The 20,637-nt window shown below is 46.7% G+C and overlaps 1 protein-coding gene across 1 annotated transcript in view; it reads left to right on the top strand.

Annotated features, from left to right (window-relative positions):
• The window catches only part of LOC140389019 (uncharacterized), a 142,518-nt gene that overhangs the window by 46,800 nt on the left and 75,081 nt on the right, over window positions 1–20,637 (top strand). Inside the window, exons 11-15 of the mRNA XM_072473186.1 lie at window positions 7,235–7,332; window positions 8,013–8,163; window positions 9,472–9,585; window positions 17,718–17,882; window positions 19,478–19,567. Coding sequence (XP_072329287.1) covers window positions 7,235–7,332; window positions 8,013–8,163; window positions 9,472–9,585; window positions 17,718–17,882; window positions 19,478–19,567 — 618 coding nt within the window. The remainder of the gene's footprint in view (window positions 1–7,234; window positions 7,333–8,012; window positions 8,164–9,471; window positions 9,586–17,717; window positions 17,883–19,477; window positions 19,568–20,637) is intronic.

Genomic DNA, 20,637 nt, shown 5'->3' with positions numbered 1-20,637 from the left:
AATAAGTTGTTGGAGTTTCAGTAATGCAATAAGCCACTGTCCATTTCAATATTCAACTTCAAATTTTGGAAACTAAAATCATTTATCCCCAACCGCTTTCCAATTCAGTCGCAAGCAATATTGTCAACAGGATCTCATTTTCATTGAAACCTCTGAAAGGAAGGGGCATGCAGTCTACAGCATCACATGAAACTGTTTGTGAAAATCTTCAAGGGAGGGAGGAAGATTGCCAATAGAGCAGCAGGCTAGAGAGAGGACTCCCAGGTTAACTGATACTGTGCAAGAGGCCTTGGTTCAAGAGGTGGAAAGGCAGGGTGTCGAGACCCTCCTGGCATTTCTTTGAAGGGAATATGAGCATATGGCCAGGGAGGTAAATTTCTGGAAATCAGCCCTGTGGATCTGACAGTAGTATCAGAAAAAGTTCAATGATCTTACATGGGGAGTCAAGGTCAGTGAATTCATCTTTCATTGACACCACCTACCACCGCACCATAAAGCTATCACACTTACCAAATCTAAGGGATTTATACTCATCCCTTGCAGCTTCCACATCAGACAAACACATTGTGGCACACACTGACCCTCTCCCATTTCTCTTGCAGGACATTATCTTTAACCTCTTTGCTGGGCCACAGATGCACTTTCCCCCTCTTACAATCTTTCTTCTTCTTGGAATGTATTTTAGTTGTGATGAATTGAATATCTCCTTAAATATCTGCCGCTGTTCATCAACTGTCCTACCTTTTAGTCTTTCTGCCCAGTCCACTAGGGCCAAATCAGTCCTCATACCTATGTAATTTCCTTTGTTTAACACTGGGGGCTTTTAAGAAAAAATTGACAATAATCATGAGACCCTGGGGGGCCTCCCTATTACAGGGGTCCCTGGGGAGGCCTCCCTATTACATGGATCCCTGTGGAGTTGTCCCCCTATTGCAGGGTCCCTGGTGGGGGAGTCTGGAAGAGAGGGGGGGGGCAGGCGGTGCATTGTGTGTGGGGGGGGGTTGCAGTTGGGCTCGAATGGTCTCTACCAGCTTGGCCCTGGCATGGTGGACCTGCTTGGGGGAATTACCAATTGGCCCACCGTAAAGTCCACCATGCAAGGGCCACACTGGTAGTGACCACAAGTGATCCGCGCCCACGTGATTCCCAGCCACGAGAACTGGAGAATCACAGAGGGCCAGGAATTACGTTAAGACCCATTAGCATTATTTACATACCCCACCAGCGCACGGGCATGGACCTTGTTCCCGCTGCCAGCGGATGGTGAGAGCATCGCGATCGGGTCTGCGCTCAGCATCAATCCCGATTTTGTCCTAACATCCAATTCTCTGTCCCATTGGAGAATGCAATCCAGGCGTCCCGGGAGATACAATCCCACCCATTAGGCTTTAAGTGGACTGACTTGGTTTCATCTCAGTTCTGGAATGAGGGATTTACCTGTAGAATTGCTTCTCTCTCCCGGTGAGCTAGTGACACACTCCTATAAGTCACAACCAACTACAATAAGGCACCCCTTTGAACAATGCCATTAGCCAATTGCATTGCAATTCTATGTGGCCCCTCACCGGGTGGAGGCCGCTGTCAGGATTGGCTCACTCCTGGAGGAGCGGGCCCATTTCCAATTGCTGAGAGGCAGTTACCTGGCAGTCACCTGAGGCCTGTTTAGGGGCACAAAGGTACACATTGTATTCTTCTCTTTGAAGTTTAAGTAGTGTGAATCATCCTGAAGTCTGTATAAAAGACAGACAGAAAGCGCACTCAGTAAGCGTTGCGCAGGTCAAAGAGACACAGCCTGAGTGAGTGAGACACCAGCCAGAGTGGGAATTTGAAACTTGGTAATTTGGTGCAGTGAGGTAACCAGGAATGGTAAGTGCTAAATCTAATTCTGCTGTTTTTCAGTTAAAAGTGCAGTGTAGATTTGTGTCTGAATGGCTGAAGCTGCCCCCACCCTAATTGCTGAGAGGCAGTTATCTGGCAGTCACCTGAGGCCTGTTTAGTGGCACAAGGGTGCACATTGAATTATTCTCTTTGAAGCTTAAGTAGTGCGAGTCACCCTGGTTAGCTGAGGTCTGTATAAAAGACAGACAGAAAGCACACTCAGTAAGCTTTGCGCAAGTGAAGGAGACACATCCAGAGTGGGAATTTGAAACTTGGTAATTTGGTGCAGAGTGGAGAAGGTGCTTTTTCCCTACTGTTTTGTTCTCTCCCTTTCTTCTGGCATGTAACTTTTAATCGGCAGGGAGAGAACCTGAGAGCATCTGAGACCCTCAGACAGTAAGTAAGTGATTTTTACTCATTTTTACTTTTATTACCTTTTCAAATTGTGTTGGGGGGGGGGGGAATTAACATAATTATTTACTTATAATTTAGATGGGTATCTAAGCCAGAGATCGGAGAGTACTGTATTTCGCTTTCACATTTATAGTAGAAATCTAGTGCTAGGAAACATATAGTTAACAGTAACTTTTTAAAAAACTTTTAACTTTAATTTACTAATAATTGACGCAATGTCAGTTAGAGGGGTGCAGTGCTCTGACTGTGAGATGTGGCAGGTCCAGGAGGCTTCCAGCGTCCCGGATGGCTTCATCTGCAGAATGTGCACCCAACTGGAGCTCCTCACAGACCACATGGTTCGGTTGGAGCGGCATTTGGATGCACTTAGGAGCATGCAGGTGGCGGAAAGCGTCATAGATCGCAGTTATATAAATGTGGTCACACCCAAGGTGCAGGCAGAGAAATGGGTGACCACCAGAAAGGGCAGGCAGTCAGTGCAGGAATCCCCTGTGGTTGTCCACCTCTCGAACACGTATACCCCTTTGGATACTGTCGGGGGGGGGGGGGATAGCCTATCAGGGGAAAACAGCAGCAGCCAGAGCAGTGGCACCACGGCTGGCTCTGATGTTCAGAAGGGAGGGTCAAAGTGCAGAAGAGCAATAGTCATAGGGGACTCTTTAGTCAGGGGCACAGATAGGTGCTTCTGTGGACGTGAAAGAGACTCCAGGATGGTATGTTGCCTCCCTGGTGTCAGGATCCAGGATGTCTCCGAACGGGTAGAGGGCATCCTGAAGGGGGAGGGCAAACAGGCAGAGGTCGTTGTACATATTGGTACTAACGACATAGGCAGGAAGGGGCATGAGGTTCTGCAGCAGGAGTTCAGGGAGCTAGGCAGAAAGTAAAAAGACAGGACCTCTAGGGTTGTAATCTCGGGATTACTCCCTGTGCCATGTGCCAGTGAGGTTCGAAATAGGAAGATAGAGCAGCTAAACACGTGGGTAAATAGCTGATGTAGGAGGGAGGGTTTCCGTTATCTGGACCACTGGGAGCTCTTCCGGGTGTGACCTATATAAGAAGGATGTGTTGCATCTAAACTGGAGAGGCATAAATATCCTGGCCGCGAGGTTTGCTAGTGTCACACGGGAGGGTTTAAACTAGTATGGCAGGGGGGTGGGCACGGGAGCAATAGGTCAGAAGGTGAGAGCATTGAGGGAGAACTAGGGAACAGGGACAGTATGGCTCTGAGGCAGAGCATACAGGGTGAAGTTGCTGAACACAGTGGGTCTGGTGGCCTGAAGTGCATATGTTTTAATGCAAGAAGTATTACGGGTAAGGCAGATGAACTTAGAGCTTGGATTAGTACTTGGAACTATGATGTTGTTGCCATTACAGAGACCTGGTTGAGGGAAGGGCAGGATTGGCAGCTAAACGTTCCAGGATTTGGATGTTTCAGGCGGGATAGAGGGGGATGTAAAAGGGGTGGCGGAGTTGCGCTACTGGTTAGGGAGAATATCACAGCTGTAATACGGGAGGACACCTCAGAGGGCAGTGAGGCTATATGGGTAGAGATCAAGAATAAGAAAGATGCAGTCACAATGTTGGGAGTTTACTGCAGGCCTCCCAACAGCCAGCGGGAGATAGAGGAGCAGATAGGCAGACAGATTTTGGAAAAGAGTAAAAACAACAGGGTTATGGTGATGGGAGACTTCAACTTCCCCAATATTGACTGGGACTCTCTTAGTGCCGGGGCTTAGACAGGGCAGAGTTTGTAAGGAGCATCCAGGAGGGCTTCTTAAAACAATATGTAGACAGTCCAACTAGGGAAGGGGCAATACTGGACCTGGTATTGGGGAATGAGCCCGGCCAGGTGGTAGAAGTTTCAGTAGGGGAGCATTTCGGGAACAGTGACCACAATTCAGTAAGTTTTAAAGTACTGGTGGACAAGGATAAGAGTGGTCCTAGGGGGAATGTGCTAAATTGGGGGAAGGCTAATTATAACAATATTAGGCGGGAACTGAAGAACCTAAATTGGGGGCGGATGTTTGAGGGTAAATCAACATCTGACATGGTGGGAGGCTTTCAAGTGTCAGTTGAAAGGAATTCAGGACCGGCATGTTCCTGTGAGGAAGAAGGATAAATACGGCAATTTTCGGAACCTTGGATAACGAGAGACATTGTAGGCCTTGTCAAAAAGAAAAAGGAGGCATTTGTCAGGGCTAAAAGGCTGGGAACAGACGAAGCCTGTGTGGAATATAAGGAAACCAGGAAGGAACTTAAGCAAGGAGTCAGGAGGGCTAGAAGGGGTCACGAATAGGCAAATAGGTTTAAGGAAAATCCCAAGGCTTTTTACACGTACATAAAAAGCAAGAGGGTAGCCAGGGAAAGGGTTGGCCCACTGAAGGATAGGTAAGGGAATCTATGTGTGGAGCCAGAGGAAATGGGCGAGGTACTAAATGAATACTTTGCATCAGTATTCACCAAAGAGAAGGAATTGGTAGATGTTGAGTCTGGAGAAGCGTGTGTAGATAGCCTGGGCCACATTGAGATCCAAAAAGACGAGGTGTTGGGTGTCTTGAAAAATGTTAAAGTAGATAGGTCCCCAGGGCCTGATGGGATCTACCCCAGAATACTGAAGGAGGCTAGAGAGGAAATTGCTGAGGCCTTGACAGAAATCTTTACATCCTCACTGTCTTCAGGTGTTGTCCCGGAGAACTGGAGAATAGCCAATGTTGTTCCTCTGTTTAAGAAGGGTAGCAAGGATAATCCAGGGAACTACAGGCCTGTGTCAGGCCACTACGTCAGTGGTAGGGAAATTACTGGAGAGAATTCTTCGAGACAGGATCTACTCCCATTTGGAAGCAAATGGACGTGTCTCACTAACTTGATAGAGTTTTTCGAGGAGGTCACAAAGATGATTGATGCAGGTAGGGCAGTGGATGTTGTCTATATGGACTTCAGTAAGGCCTTTGACAAGGTTTCTCATGGTAGACTAGTACAAAAGATGAAGTCACACAGAATCAGGGGTGAGCTGGCAAGGTGGATACAGAACTGGCTAGGTCATAGAAGGCAGAGAGTAGCAATGGAAGGATGCTTTTCTAATTAGAGGGCTGTGACTAGTGGTGTTCCGCAGGGGTCAGTGCTGGGACCTTTGCTGTTCATAGTATATATAAATGATTTGGCGGAAAATGTAACTGGTCTGATTAGTAAGTTTGCAGACGACACAAAGGTTGGTGGAATTGCGGATAGCGATGAGGACTGTCAGAGGATACAGCAGGATTTAGATTGTTTGGAGACTTGGGAGAAGAGGTGGCAGATGGAGTTTAATCCGGACAAATTTGAGGTAATGCATTTTGGAAGGTCTAATGCAGGTAGGGAATATACAGTGAATGGTAGAACCCTCAAGAGTATTGGAAGTCATAGAGATCTAGGTGGACAGGTCCACAGGTCACTGAAAGGGGCAACACAGGTGGAGAAGGTAGTCAAGAAGGCATACGGCATGCTTGCCTTCATTGGCCAGGGCATTGAGTATAAGAATTGGCAAGTCATGTTGCAGCTGTATAGAACCTTAGTTAGGCCACACTTGGAGTATAGTGTTCAATTCTGGTCGCCACACTACCAGAAGGATGTGGAGGCTTTAGAGAGGGTGCAGAAGAGATTTACCAGAATGTTGCCTGGTATGGAGCGCATTAGCTATGAGGAACGGTTGAATAAACTTGGTTTGTTCTCACTGGAACGACAGAGGTTGAGGAGCGACCTGATAGAGGTCTACAAAATTATGAGGGGCATAGACAGAGTGGATAGTCAGAGGCTTTTCCCCAGGGTAGAGGGGTCAATTACTAGGGGGCATAGGTTTAAGGTGCGAGGGGCAAGGTTTAGAGTAGATGTACGAGGCATGTTTTTTTACACAGAGGGTAGTGGGTGCCTGGAACTCGCTACCGGAGGAGGTGGTGGAAGCAGGGACGATAGTGGCATTTAAGGGGCATCTTGACAAATACATGAATAGGGTGGGAATAGAGGGATACGGACCCAGGAAGTGTTGAAGATTGTAGTTTAGTCGGGCAGCATGGTCGGCACGGGCTTGGAGGGCCGAAGGGCCTGTTCCTGTGCTGTACTTTTCTTTGTTCTTTGTAACACAGATGTTTTTAAAAATTGATTAAACCCCTGGGGTCACTAGGTTCAGAGCAGAAAAGCTCGCCTATCTCCTGCACACCTTTTGCAGTTCAGATTAAACATTCATGTCTGCAATAGTGACATTGAACAAGATTCTAGTGAAACGCATCAAATAGTTGCTGTGGATCACTCACTGCACAGATGGTCGCCCAAAAGTCAAAATAAACAGCATCCCCCCCTAAACTGCACTCCACCTTCTTGCTGTAACGTTCTCTTGTAGTGATTCATAATTTGATAGTAACTGTAATTCCATTGGCTTGATGAAGCTCAATTTATACCTTCTCCCCGATCTGGCACTTTCCTCTGATTTTGTTGCAGTACATTAAGGAATAGAGTGAACTCCAACGCCTGCTTTGTACTGGATTGCCTTAATTAGAGACACAACAGAGGCGTCAATGCATATTCACACCGACAATGCCACACATTGACAGCTTTTTCATATTGACTGGAAAATACTGAATTACAAGGCTTTGTGCTCTATCGTGTAAAAGCTGTGGGAGTCTATAGATGGCATTGGCAGATGTCTAGTTGCATGTCTGCAACCCATCCTCCCAACAGGGAAAACCTTTAAGTGGACAAAAGGGAGAAAATCTTTAGTGCAGAAAGGAACATCTAAAAGCACACTCCATGATTGCCTTTATCAAAAATTGTGACTCAAGAACATTACCTATGATCCAAACTGTTCTTATTAACTTGAACAATTGTAAATAACTTCCCTCCTGCAGTCCGCAAACTATCTATTGAGTGGAACCATAAATTAACTCTTTCCATCTGCTTTACTGTTTTGTAGGAAATCCAGGGCCTACTGGACTATTGGGTCCTGCAGGGCCTTCGGGAAGACCAGGAGCACCTGGAACACCAGGGCCGGCTGGAGGGAGAGGTCCGAAGGTTAGTTCACCAACAAGAATTTCAAATTCTAAATCATGTGAAGAATCAATCCATGGCCTTAACTTACAGACTTTTAAGGTAGCCTTGTAAAAAAATTTGAACAGTCATAGAACTCTTATTGTGTGTATTTCCGGACATAAGAGCATGCACACTATTATGTACGGAAATGTTTGAATGGCTGAGCGAGAAGAGACAAACAGTTGGCAAAAGAGCACTTGCAGTCGCAAAGTCTGGATTCTATAGCCTACTGGGCTGTTGACTGGACAATATTATGGAATAATGCTTTGGCATGATACCGCAGTAGAATACTTTAATATACAATCCTGTTTATTAGCTCTCTACACTGTTAAAATGACATTATAATATAATCATACAGGAATTTGGTACTGGATTATCATATATTACAACATTATGACCTACAGCATTTGTATTTATTTTTTGTCATTCAAGTAAGCAATGATTGCAAAAGTAATACTAACTGAGATTTGAAGACATTTTAACTATTGGAAGTTATGATTTGCCAGAACTATGCCCTTAAGGGAATGGTTTGGAACTGGTCTTGTTCCACTTTTATTAGAGACAAGAAGTGCAGAAAAGACGTTTTGCTATTCGTTACCAGTTAAAATTCTGAATTGTGTTTTCAGAAATGCATGAACGATGCAAAATATTGTTTATTTCAGGGTGACAGAAGTTATGGACAGCCAGGTAATCGCGGCCCCCCAGGTCCAGCAGGAAATGTTGGAGTACCAGGAGAGAAGGGTAATCCAGGTCCTCCTGGGGTGCCTGGAGATGATGGGCATCCTGGTAGAAGTGGCACTCTAGGTCCGCAAGGTATTGAACTCTGCTTCTGCTTTTGAATATCAAAGTGACACGCAAGTCAGTTTATCCTGGACACGTTCCTCATTACGGTTTCTATAAACAAACCGGAGAAAGATCCCGACAGATCATCTGATTTACATGTAAGCCGTAAACTTTCTTAAACAAAAGCAAAATATCTAGGATGTTGGAAATGCAAAACTCAGCAGGTCCGGCAGCATCTGTGGAGAGATAAACAAGTTACTTTGGAATCGAAGAGAGGCGGGTAAACTTTCTGATCTGTTAATAAACATTCCAGAGGTGGAGAGCAGATGTACCTATTATAATGTTAAAAACCATTTTATTTTCGTCATATTGTAAGAAATGATTATGTTTCATATGTTCTCAGCATTTACATGGGATTTGGGATTTGCTAGTTTTTGTGGTCTCTTCAGAAACTCCAGCAAATTGTTCCGCATTTGTTGAGGACGTAATAATTGTGTGAGGAATGGGTGTACGGGTTTTCAGTCTTCTCCAGGATTATAGGTCTCTAGATCGACTTTATTGTATTCAGATAGGGGGGACGGCTGTGATGGCCATTTCAACCAAGGGAGGAAAAAATATTCAGTAACAGTCAGATCTGCACAGAGGCACAATGACTTACATTCCAGTAAGTGCTGTCTTCTTTTTGACACAATTTTCCAATTATTATAGGACTATGTGTGTGTGTGTCTGTCTGTCTGTCTGTCGTCTCTGTCTATCTGTGTGTGTGTGCATGTCTGTGTGTATCTATCTTTGTGTGTGTGTCTATCTGTGTGTGTTTGTATGTGTCTGTTTGTGAGTGTCTATCTATCATTCTGTATCTTTGTGTGTGTGTCTATCTTTGTGTGTGTGTCTATCTTTGTGTGTGTGTCTATCTTTGTGTGTGTGTCTATCTCGGTGTGTGTCTATCTCGGTGTGTGTCTATCTCGGTGTGTGTCTATCTGCCTGTGTGTGTCTCTCTGTGTCTATCTGTGCGTGTGTGTATGCCTCTGTCTGTGTGTGTGTTTGTGTGTGGGTCTGTCTGTGTGTGCTTGTGTGTGTTTTTTAAAATTCATTTACGGGATGTGGGCGTCGCTGGTTAGGCCAGCACTTATTTTCCATCACTAGTTGCCCTTCAGAAGGTGGTGGTGAGTTGCCTTCTTGAACCGCTGCAGTCCTTGGGCTTAGGTACCCCACTGTGCTATTAGGGAGGGGGTATCTATGTGTGTGTGTGTGTGTGCGTGCGTGTGTATAGCCATTTGGTATGCATTCTTTTGTACATAGCAGTACTTATTTGACAGAGCTCTAACTTTCACTTTGTAGGTGACCGTGGAAGCCCTGGCATTCAGGGGCCAGCAGGTAGACGTGGACTACCAGGGAGAGGGATACCTGGACATGCGGGACCTGAAGGCCCACCTGGTGCACCTGGCTCACAAGGTACTGAGATTACATTACTTCTTTCATATTGTTAAGGGCAGCACGGTGGCACAGTGGTTAGCACTGCTGTCTCATGGCGCTGAGTACCCGGGTTCGATCCCGACCTTGGGTCACTGTCCGTGTGGAGTTTGCACGTTCTCCCTGTGTCTGCGTGGATCTCACCCCCACGACCCAAAGATGTGCAGGGTAGGTCGATTGGCCCTTAATTGGGAAAAAAAAATGCCTCTAAATTTAAAAAAAAATATCTTTCATATTTATATCTTTGAAAGAACAAAAATGTTGTTTTGTGACATTCGTTTGTGGTCAATTAAAATATTTAATGGTTGTAAAACAACTTAACTGCAAATAACTTGTGTGTTAATATTATTCAATAGTAATTGGAAGCTGATAATCTTTACCTTATTTTTGCTTTGCTTACTCATTCTTGCAATGTGGGTGCCGTCGGTAGGCCAGCATTTATTGCCCATCCTTAATTGTTCTTGAGGCAGTGGTGGTAAGCTGCCTTCTTGAACCGCTGCAGTCCATGTGTTGTAGGTACACCCACAGTGCTGCTAGAGAGGGAGTTTCAGGATTTTGACCCAGTGACAGTGAAGGAACGGCACAAATATTTCCAAGTCAGTGTGGTTTGGAGGGGAATTTGAAACTGGTGATGTTCCCATGCATCTGCTGCCTTTATCCTTCTAGCTGGTAGAGGTTGTGAGTTTGGAAAGTGCTGTCTAAGGCGTCTTGGTGAGTTGTTGCAGTGCATTTTTGAGATGATACACACTGCTGCCACCATGCAGCATTGGTGATAGAGGGATGGAATGATGAATGTGGTGGATGGGTGTCAATTACGCATCTGCTTTGACCTGGATCGCCTTGAGCTTCTTGAATTATTTTTTAAAAATTATTAATTATTTAATTTTTTAAATTTTAATTAATTTTTTCCAATTAAGGAGCAATTTAGCATGGCCAATCCACCTAGCCTGCACATCTTTGGGTTGTGGGGGCCAAACCTACGCAGACACGGGGAGAATGTGCAAACTCCTCATGGACAGTGACCCAGAGCCAGGATCGAACTTGGGACCTCGGCCCCATGAGGCAACATGGCTAACCCACAGCGCCACCGTGCTGCCCTAGCTTCTTGAATGATTTATCCGCATTAAACCCATCCTGCTTTTCTTTATCTCATCCACTGAATATACCCAAATCCTATTTGATGCTTTCAATCTCCTTGCACTTATCATTCAACTAGTTGCTGGGGAGGTTATCAGTAAATTGTGTGGCTAGGTGCACTTCTCCATGTTGTTGACAGAAAACTTAAACAAAATGAACTAAGACAAAACTATTCAGAGCTTCATTTGTCACTGCCCCTCAGATAGCACATCTAAGGAAATGTTCGGACTTCACACTCCCATCAAAAACTCTCACCTGCCGTGATCACCCTGTTACGATCCCCTCAGGGGCCAAACCCGATATTGTACACGGTTCCCTTCCTACATCTTGGCGTACAAACTCCCCAGGTGATTGGAGGGGGCGGAGCCTCCCCCCTAATTGGGAGGAACCCCACAGGATATAAACCCCGACCTGGGAGCAGGTTGGGGAGGGTGACCCTGTCGGGTGAGGAGTAGTGTAATTGTAGTATTGTGACCTACCTGCTGTCATATGAAGTCCTTACCTTTGGCTATTCCACACCCCTTTTGGAAGTTTGATCACACGCTGTGCCCACGTTTAGTCTGACAACTAATTTACTATTAATAACACTGTCTTTGTAATGTATAAAATTTCTATTCTTCAGAAAACTTCAATAATATTCGATTCTTTAGGGAATTCAAAGTGATTAAACTGTTTTTCCAAACTCATTCAGATCAGCTGCAACTAACTTATCCTTAAAAAAATTCCTGGGTTGTGAAAGAGGAAAACAAATGGACACAAAATTCCGATGTAAAGCACCCGATTCCGAGTGCTCCGATTGCCTTTGAGGTCCAAAATGGCACCCACTCTATGGACGGAATTCTCCCATGCCCCCGCCAGTGGGACTAATGGTGGGTGAGGGAGAAGAATTTGGTGGGAGGTGTAAAAATAGTTGTCATGCCAGCGTAAATGTAGAGCATGATCTTCTGATAGTGCCCGCCATTTCGGATCGGGAATTCCACAGGAGGCCAGCGTGAAACCGATTTGAAAACTGCTAATGGATGCAAATGAAGATCCAATCTGGATCTCCCCCCTGTGCACAATTCTCCATTGCACCAGCAGGAAAACACGGGCAGAATTCTCTGATAATGGGGCTATGTCCCCGCGCCCGTGAGAAACCGGGCGCAAATCACTCTGGACTTACCTGGAGAAAGTCCAGAGTGATTCTCCATTTTACAGGGGGTTTGCAGGGCACCGAAGTAGTCCTCACAGCTCCGGCTGCTGATACGGGGCCCTGCACCTCCAGCCGAAGGTCCGTGCATGCGTGCGACGGCGGCCCCGCGCAACATGGTGGACCCACACCGCGGACCGGCCCCGACAATATAGACCTCCCCCAGATCGCGCGCGCCCGCCGATCGGTGGCCCCTGATCGCGAACCTGGCCATCCTGGAGGTCCCCCCACCCCCCCACCAGGGTGGCCGCGGACTGAATCCACAGCCGCCACTCCGAGTGCCCGCCAGGTGGAACCATGAGAGAACCACGCCGGCGGGAACTCGGCCAATTGTCGGCGGAGAATTGCCGCGGGGGCCTCTTTCAATGGCCCCCGACCGGAGCCGCGTCGACCAGGCACGCGCGACTGGTGGCGATTCTCCTGTCCCTGGAGATTCGCAGGAGCAGCGTCAGACCCGATCGGGTGTCGTCGCCCATTCTCCGTCCCCGCGCCGAGCGCGATTGCGGCGCGGAGGCTCGGAGAATCCCGGCCCACTTGGCTGGACCAACATGGCGTGAAAAAGTCAGAACTTAACTTAAGGGCCTTGCTCAGATAACGAGCATCCGAGGAAATGATGACGTCGGAGTCCTACAGTGACTGGTCCCTGGAGGAACACATACAGCGCGTGGTAGGTGGATCTTCACGCACATGGTGCCACCGCGGAGCAGCTCTTGGAAGGTGGGATGTCTCCAGGCAGCTGCTTAACTGATGTCGGACTAGAATTTCAAAGTCTTCTCTATGGACTCATAAGGATGTGGCAAAGCTTTGGGGGAGGGAGATGAAATGAAAATCGCTTATTGTCACAAGTAGGCTTCAAATGAAGTTACTGTGAAAAGCCTCTAGTCGCCACATTCCGGCGCCTGTTCGGGGAGGCTGGTATGGGAATTGAACCGTGCTGCTGGCCTGCCTTAGTCTGCTTTAAAAGCCAGCGATTCAGCCCAGTGTGCTATTTAGATGTGAGAAGGAGAGGAAGGTCTTGGAGGAGTTTGAAGCTGAAGGGGGAAACAAAGGTGTCAACGGGGTGAAGCTTGAATGGGGTGGGAGCTCGGAGGGGGAAGAAGGAACCAAGGAAGCAGGAGTAATTTGGGTTAAGGATGCCAGTGGGGATGTAGGTGTAACGGGAGAGGAAGGAGTAAGGAAGGGAATTTTGAAGCGGAAGGACTAAGGGAGGGAGTTCAAGAGGGTGGAAGGAAGGACATTCCACAATGTCCAGGTGAATGTGCAAGGAGGGGTTTGTGGCATCAATGACTGCCTTCTGGAGAGCAATTTGAGCTTGGGCATGGACAAATGTAATAGTGGGTGAGAGAGGGTGTGTGTTGGGGTCTCAGAGGCAGACACAGACACAGGAAGGAGGAGGTTGGGGAGATCAATGTGGATGGGGCTGGGATGTTCGGGAAGGTAAGAAACATGTATGTTCACCTGGACTTTGTTCAGCTTGTAGGGTCATCGGGGGGGGGGGGGGGGGGGGGGGGAGGCTGAAAGGTTATGCTGTGAGTAAGCGAGACTGCCTTTCATGACCTCGGCAGCCATCCTCTGGAGAGCCAAGGCCTGGAGGGCCCTGGCTGTATTCGGTAGGCCACCAGTGGGCCAGCTGCTCCCTTTTCAGTGACCGAAGACGAGGTTGAAGGGGGTCACAGGCCAAGGGGATTCGGAGCAAGTGGACATCAGTCCTGAGAGGATGATCAGGGGTATCCAGCTGCTGTTACACCTCCCTTTGGGTACTGAAGGGGCCCGGACTGACTCCTTGAGAGAAAAAAGAACCTGGAGGGACATTAAGGTGCCCCGTTTACCACTCGCATTTTCACTTCATGAACTCACCCATGAGAAATGCGATGGAGTGCAGGTCTGAGTATATCTCTGGCATAAACTGGGCGTTCTGCTGGACCAGCACCTCCATGGCATCCACCATCCTCCCCATGGAGACCTCAAGGTTCACACAAGACAATCAGAGAGCAGGCGGATGGACTCCTCTGACTCGCATCCCCATTTGTTGAGGGCACCCAACAGCTCTGACTGATGATGCCCCACTTCTTGCCGATTCTCCATCTTGTCTTGAATAAGGCGCTGGTGGCGGGGGATAGCTGGATCGGAGTATACACCGATTCTAGTATCGGATCACCCGTCGCATTGAGTGGACATGCGGGTAGTGAGGGGGGATGCCCAGCGGCCGCAGTGGAGGTTGGATGTGGGGCTATTGGTGGATAAGGGATTTGCAAAAGGGTGACGTGACCATCCAGAACTATGTGGAGCAGAATAAGACGAGGGAGGTTTCTGCCCCCATGATATGGGAGGTGCTGAAGACAAGGGAGGAGCTTATTAATTCGGTCGCATAGGGAGAGGGTAGAGCGGGCTGAGAGTTTGAGGTTGGTGGAGGCCATTCTGAGGGTGAACCAGAGGTATTCGATGGTGCCTGAGGAGGCACTATTGAAGGAGAGGGAGAGACTTTAGGTGGAGTTTGGGCTGGTGTCCACAGGAAAGGCGGTCGGGCAATTTCGTAGAGCCAGAGGGGCGGTATATGAGTACGGGGAGAGGCTTGCGCACCAGCTAAGGAAGCAGGCCGTTACAAGGGAGATTGGGAGGATGAGAGACAATAGGGGTACGGTGGTATCGGAGCCACAGGGGTGAACTAGGTTTTTAAGGCTTGTTACCGGAAATTGTACAGCTCAGAGCCTCCAGTGGGGTATGATGGGATGGATTGGTTTTTGGATGGGCTGGGGTTTCCGAGGGTGGAGGCAAAGGTGCAGAGGCTGGGGGCGGTGATGGACTATGTGGGGTTGAATGGGTTTTCAGTCTGGTTCTATAAAACATTTGGGTTGGAGCTGAGGCTCCTGGTAGTTGAGATGTATAATGAGTCAATGGATAGGGGAGAGCTTCCCCCCACGCTGTCTCGGGCTTTGATATCGCTTATTTTAAAGAAAGACAAGGACCCGGAACAGTGTGGATCGTATGAGTGTGAATCGAGCACCGAGTATCTTTCTATGCAGATGATCACCTGCTGTACATTTCAGACCCAGTCTGGAGCTTCGACGGGGTCATTGGGATTTTGGGGATGTTTGGCTGTTTTCCCGGGGAACAAGCTGAAGTTGGCAAAGAGTGAGGTATTCCTAATTAATGCTCGGGGCAGGAAAGGAAGCTGAGGGAACTGCCACTCCGGTTAGTAGGGGTGAATTTTCATGACTTTGGGATACAGGAGGTGCAGAGATGGGCCCAGCTGCACAAGTTGAATTTGGCACAGTTGGTGGAGGGAATGAAGGCGGACTTTAAGAGGTGGGATGTGCTGCCATTGTCATTGGCTGATTGGGTGCAGACGGTAAAGATGATGGTCTTGCCGAAGTTTCTGTTTGTGTTCCAGAACCTCCCAATCTTTGTGCCCACGTCCTATTTTAGCAAGGTTAATGGGATTATTTTGAGGTTTGTGTGCACCAATTTGTGACAATCATAGGTCTGCACTGACTGGGTTGGAATCGAGGTTCAGGTGGTGGCGGCAGATAGGGATAGAATATTTTAGGGATTTATTTGTTGGAGGGAAGTTTGCAGACCCGGAGGAGCTGGAGTACCAGCTGCCGAAGGAGAATGGGTTCATGTTTGGATTTTGTTTATTGTCATGTGTACCAAGGTACAGTGAAAAGTATTTTTCTGCGAGCAGCTCATCAGATCATTAAGTACATGAAAAGAAAAGGAAATAAAAGAAAATACATAAAATGGCAACACAGGGTACACAATGTAACTACATAACACCGGCATCGGATGAAGCATACAGGGGTATAGTGTTAATGAGGTCAGTCCATAAGAGGGTCGTTTAGGAGTCTGGTAACAGTGGGGAAGAAGCTGTTTTTCAGTCTGTTCGTGCGTGTTCTCAGCCTTTTCTATCTCCTGCCCGATGGAAGATGTTGGAAGAGTGAGTAAGTGGGTGGGAGGGGTCTTTGATTATGCTGCCCGCTATCCCCAGGCAGCGGGAGGTGTAAATGGAGTCAAGGGGATGGGAGGCAGGTTCGTGTGATGGACTGGGCTGTGTTCACGACTCTCTGGAGTTTCTTACGGTCTTGGGCCGAGCAGTTGCCATACCAGGCTGTGATACAGCCAGATAGGATGTTTTCTATGGTGCATCTGTAAAAGTTGGCAAGAGTTAATGTGGACATGCCAAATTTCCTTAGTTTCCTGAGGATGTATAGGCGCTGTTGTGCTTTCTTGGTGGTAGCGTCGACGTGGGTGGACCAGGACAGATTTTTGGAGATGTGTACCCCTAGGAATTTGAAACTGCTAACCATCTCTACCTCAGCCCCGTTGATGCTGAAAGGGGTGTGTACAGTATCACGTATCTGCAGGTTAGGGACTTCATGAGGAAGGAGGTGCTGTCGTTTCCGATGATGCTGCGCACGGTGCTGCAGGATAAACTCCTTTCCAACGAGGGGCCAGAACTCAGATATATATAAAGAGAGAGAGTGCTCCCGTGGAGGAGGTTGGACATAAGTGAGAGGAGGAGCTGGGTGGGCGCTGAGGCCTGGAGTACGGAGTGAAGCTTTGCGGAGGGTCAATGCGTTGTCGTCGAGTGCAGGACTAAGCCTCATCCAGTTTAAAGTGGTACACAGAGCCCACATGACAGTATCCAGGATAAGTTGGTTCTTTTGGGAGCTGGTAGATAGGTGTGCGGGGGGGCGGAGGGGGGGCAGCGAATCATGTCCATATGTTTTGACAGGATTTGCAGACATAATGTCAAAAGATTTTAGGGGTGGAGGTAGGAGGCTGGGTAAAAAAACTAGAAATGCGGGGCGAGTACTGGGGTGGCAGCGGCGGGGGGGGAGGGGGCTTGTATTTGTTGAGGGATGTGTAGGAAGGGTGCGGTTGTTTCCTGTTGTATTGGTTGGTTTTTGTGTTTCTGTTATGTATATATTAGTAAATGCCTTCAATAAAATGTTTCTTTTTAAAGTTTGCAAATGAAGTTGGCCGCCACTTCAATGCTGGAAGGGATTGGCTTCACACTCCGCATAAAGCCGTCTGTGGAGATGGTCATGTTCCCACACACTGCAGTTTTCTAACAGGCCTGCCAATGTACGAAGCATTTAATTGTGTATACTCATCAGCCTTCTTCTGTAGCCTGCCCCGTCAACTTTTGCTGTCAAAGTGTGATGAATGGTTACTGTACCCTTAACCTCATGTAGGTGATGCCCCTTTAAGACCGGGTTTGGAACCCTGGGGGACGCCATCTCCGGCTCCGCCCACCAGGGAGCCGTATATAAGGTGACGCCCTGTAGGCGGCACCCAGTAAGCACACGTCTCAGCAGCAGGCTAGTTCTCTGCTTATTAAAGCCTTCATTTACCATTCCACACTCTTGTGTCGTCATTGAGGGTACTACACAAAGCATGGGTTTTAGGAAGTTAAAATGTCTCTTCTGGCTCTCATCTAACTGCAAATGTATTTATTTTCTAACAACTTGGTTGTATAAATAATTTAAATGGAATTGGATAGTTGCTTGGAAAAACTGATTATTAAAAGATATGGGGAGTGAGCAAGAGAGTGGAATTAGATTAAGTGGTCCATGTGCGGGATGTGCATCCTTGATCGACTGAATGGATGAAATTTTACAGCCCCCTTGCAGCAGGAGCTGGATCAGAAAATGCGATGAGCTGTTCAAACGCCTGATGACTTCGTCAGGACCGCAAAATCCCGGGAGTGGGAGGGACTGTAAAATTCCGTCCAAAGTCTTTTTGTGCGTTTGATTCTAACATTCTAGGAAATGTATTTTTACAGGAACACCAGGAAGAGGGCCTACTGGAGATTCAGGAATTCCAGGAATGGACATTCCAGGCCCCCCTGGTACTCCTGGTTCAGTTGGAGCTCCAGGCTATCCAGGTGCTTTTGGACCAAGAGGCTCTCCGGGGAATCCAGGACGACCAGGAACACCGGGCAGATCAGGTAAAGCATTCTATGTTTTGGTTTTTTGAAGGAAAATGGCAAAGTATATAAATATATCGGCCTCAACTTGGGGAAACTCTGGAGCACTTGAAAAATGGCGATGGCTCCCAATTCTGGAATTTACGCCCCCATTCCTGTTTCCAGCTATTTTCAATGCCGTAGCATAAGGCTGCAGGTAGCTAGCCTGCACACAGCATTTCTGCCATGTCTAGCTCCATTATTGGGGTAGGCAGTCCAAAATTGCAACCCCTGCCCAATCCTTCAGGAAGTATATGTATTTCATTGCCTCTCAGAGAAATCATGAACATCAGAGAATTCCCAGTCCCAAGTGGGGAAACAAACTAAAATAGTTTCTCCTTCCTAGAATTCTTTCATTGATAGACTTTGAAAAATTGAAACATATTTTCATTCAGTTTAAATAGCTAGATACTGTATTGTAACTTAGTTGTGGATTTATTGCAGTACTTGATAATGGGGCTCTGTCCTGAAAAGGTAAGTTGACCATTACAATGATTAGCATTGTATAAGCGTTCAGTTGCATTAGAGTATTTGTTGTATTTGGAAAAGTGCTTTTATGCTTTCATAACTGAAGAGAACACTGCTTGGGAACTCTGGTGTAACGATCTGAAGTTATTTAAATGCCGATAGCCCTTTGAAAATGAAAGAAACCTTCAGCAGCTGTCAGTTTGAAAAAAAAATACACCTGTTGCTGAATGCATTAATTGACTGGATGTCTGGTTTACTTCAGTAAGCTCCATTGTCTATAAGCTGGGGTGGTTTATTATGACAGCTGAGCCTATTATCAATGCTTCATTAAATTTCAAAATGTCCAGAAGCACTTATCCCAGCGTGGATCTCTATGGTGTGTTTAAATGAGTTTAGATTGTTACACTTTTTTAAATGTTCATTTCAAAGATGTCTTGAGGTCTGTCCATAGTGGATGCTGGGTTAGTAACTATGGAGAATCCATGGAGTTGGGGGATATAAGGGGCCATGAGTGAGGGTGGGGGAAGTGAAGGTTGAGGCTCTAACATTCAGCATTAATACTAGATCCATGACCCAGTAAACGGAGACGGACATTCTGGCATGTTGGCTTAGCCATCCGCCCACTTCTATTGTCATCTCAGGCATGTCTCCAGAGGTGGTGGACCCGACTCCATCTGCCCTGCACCTCCCCGGAACAAAGATATGGTGGGCGAGAGCCCATCTAAGGGAGACAGATCTGGAGGTTTCCTGACTCTCTACCTTCCTGCCTCCTCCATGAAAATCCAGTCCATAAAATAGTTATGTTCAAACTCATTGTAAAAATATGATATTGGAACGAGACAGGGTCATTCGATCATCTCATTCACTCCGTTCTTCTTTTCTATGTGAAGAACACACTCTGATGTCAAGCACATATACCTCAGTTCTATTCCTAACAACTCCTGTCAGGAGTTTGCACTAAAATATTAGTCACAATTAATTCATTAAGAGTCCTTCTGAATCATTGTGATATTTCACTCAGGAATGTTTTAAATTTTTGTTTTTATTCTTTGCCAAATAAATATTTCCAGGTCATGTCTGATTATGTTTTGTTCCCAATCTTCAAACAGGTCCAAAAGGTGAGCCCGGTGTTATGGGTGAGCCAGGAGGTGCAGGATTAACTGGTGCACAAGGGTTTCAAGGCCGAAGAGGAGACAAAGGTAAAAATCAGGAACAAAAAGTAAATAGTTGCACTTATGTCATACCTTATTCCGTGATCAAAATGTATCAGCTTTGTAAATGTTTTGAATGCTTTTAGCTAGAAAATTTGTAATTAGCACCAGAAAGATGAATTCGCTGGTTCAAACTTGTATCTAAAATAAGTCTGTGTGGAGTTTGCACTTTCTCCCCGTGTCTGCGTGGGTTTCCTCCGGGTGCTCTGGTTTCCTCCCACAGTCCAAAGGTGGATTGGCCATGCTAAATTGTCCCTTAGTGTCCAAAAGGTTAGGTTGGGTTAGGGGGATAGGGTGGAGGTGTGGGCTTAAGGAGGGTGCTCTTTCCAAGGGCCGGTGCAGACTCAATGGGCTGAATTACCTCCTTCTGCACTGTAAATTCTATGATTCTAGAAGTGCCTAGTTTGGCTCAGGATATTCAAATCCAATGCACTAGTATGAAATATGTGTGTGGCACTTTGATTCTTGTCAATCTTATTTTTTGCACTCATGACAAATTTATCAATCTCTAAATGTTATCAATATAACCCAAGATGGTTGTCAGTAAATAGATCAAAGAGCAATCTATCATGGTAAGCGTAATAACCTGAGCCCCTACACATGAACTGGCAACCGATTGAAGGGAACATCAGAGGCAGGAGATCTTCTCTGCTTCTCATTCTAGAATTATGTTCAGAGAAAGGAGATGCCACCTATGATTTTCTGTAACCAGCTACTAGGATATGTTATGAACTAAGTTGCCTCTCCCTCTGAGTTTCTATCACTTGCTCCAGCTAAACACCATTCCTGTACCCAGCTACTGCCCATTGAGGTAGTATTACTTCGATAGCAAATGCAACGTTTCAGTATTCTGTTGAATCACAAAATGTTGCAACAAGCATGTAACCTGACAGAATTGAAATAGGCATCCTTTTGGCTCACGATTGTTGATTCAGAGCTACAGTTCATTCACAAATCAATAATGGCCGTGTACACAAGGGCAGGTACGAACACTCAAACTTCAACATTTTAATTTTCAAAACTTTTCTGTAAAAGAAAACTCCAGAGAAATATTGCTG

Source organism: Scyliorhinus torazame, chromosome 14 (genome assembly GCF_047496885.1).
Source record: "Scyliorhinus torazame isolate Kashiwa2021f chromosome 14, sScyTor2.1, whole genome shotgun sequence".
NCBI classification, from domain to species: domain Eukaryota; kingdom Metazoa; phylum Chordata; class Chondrichthyes; order Carcharhiniformes; family Scyliorhinidae; genus Scyliorhinus; species Scyliorhinus torazame.
This window is presented reverse-complemented; position numbering and strand designations above follow the sequence as displayed.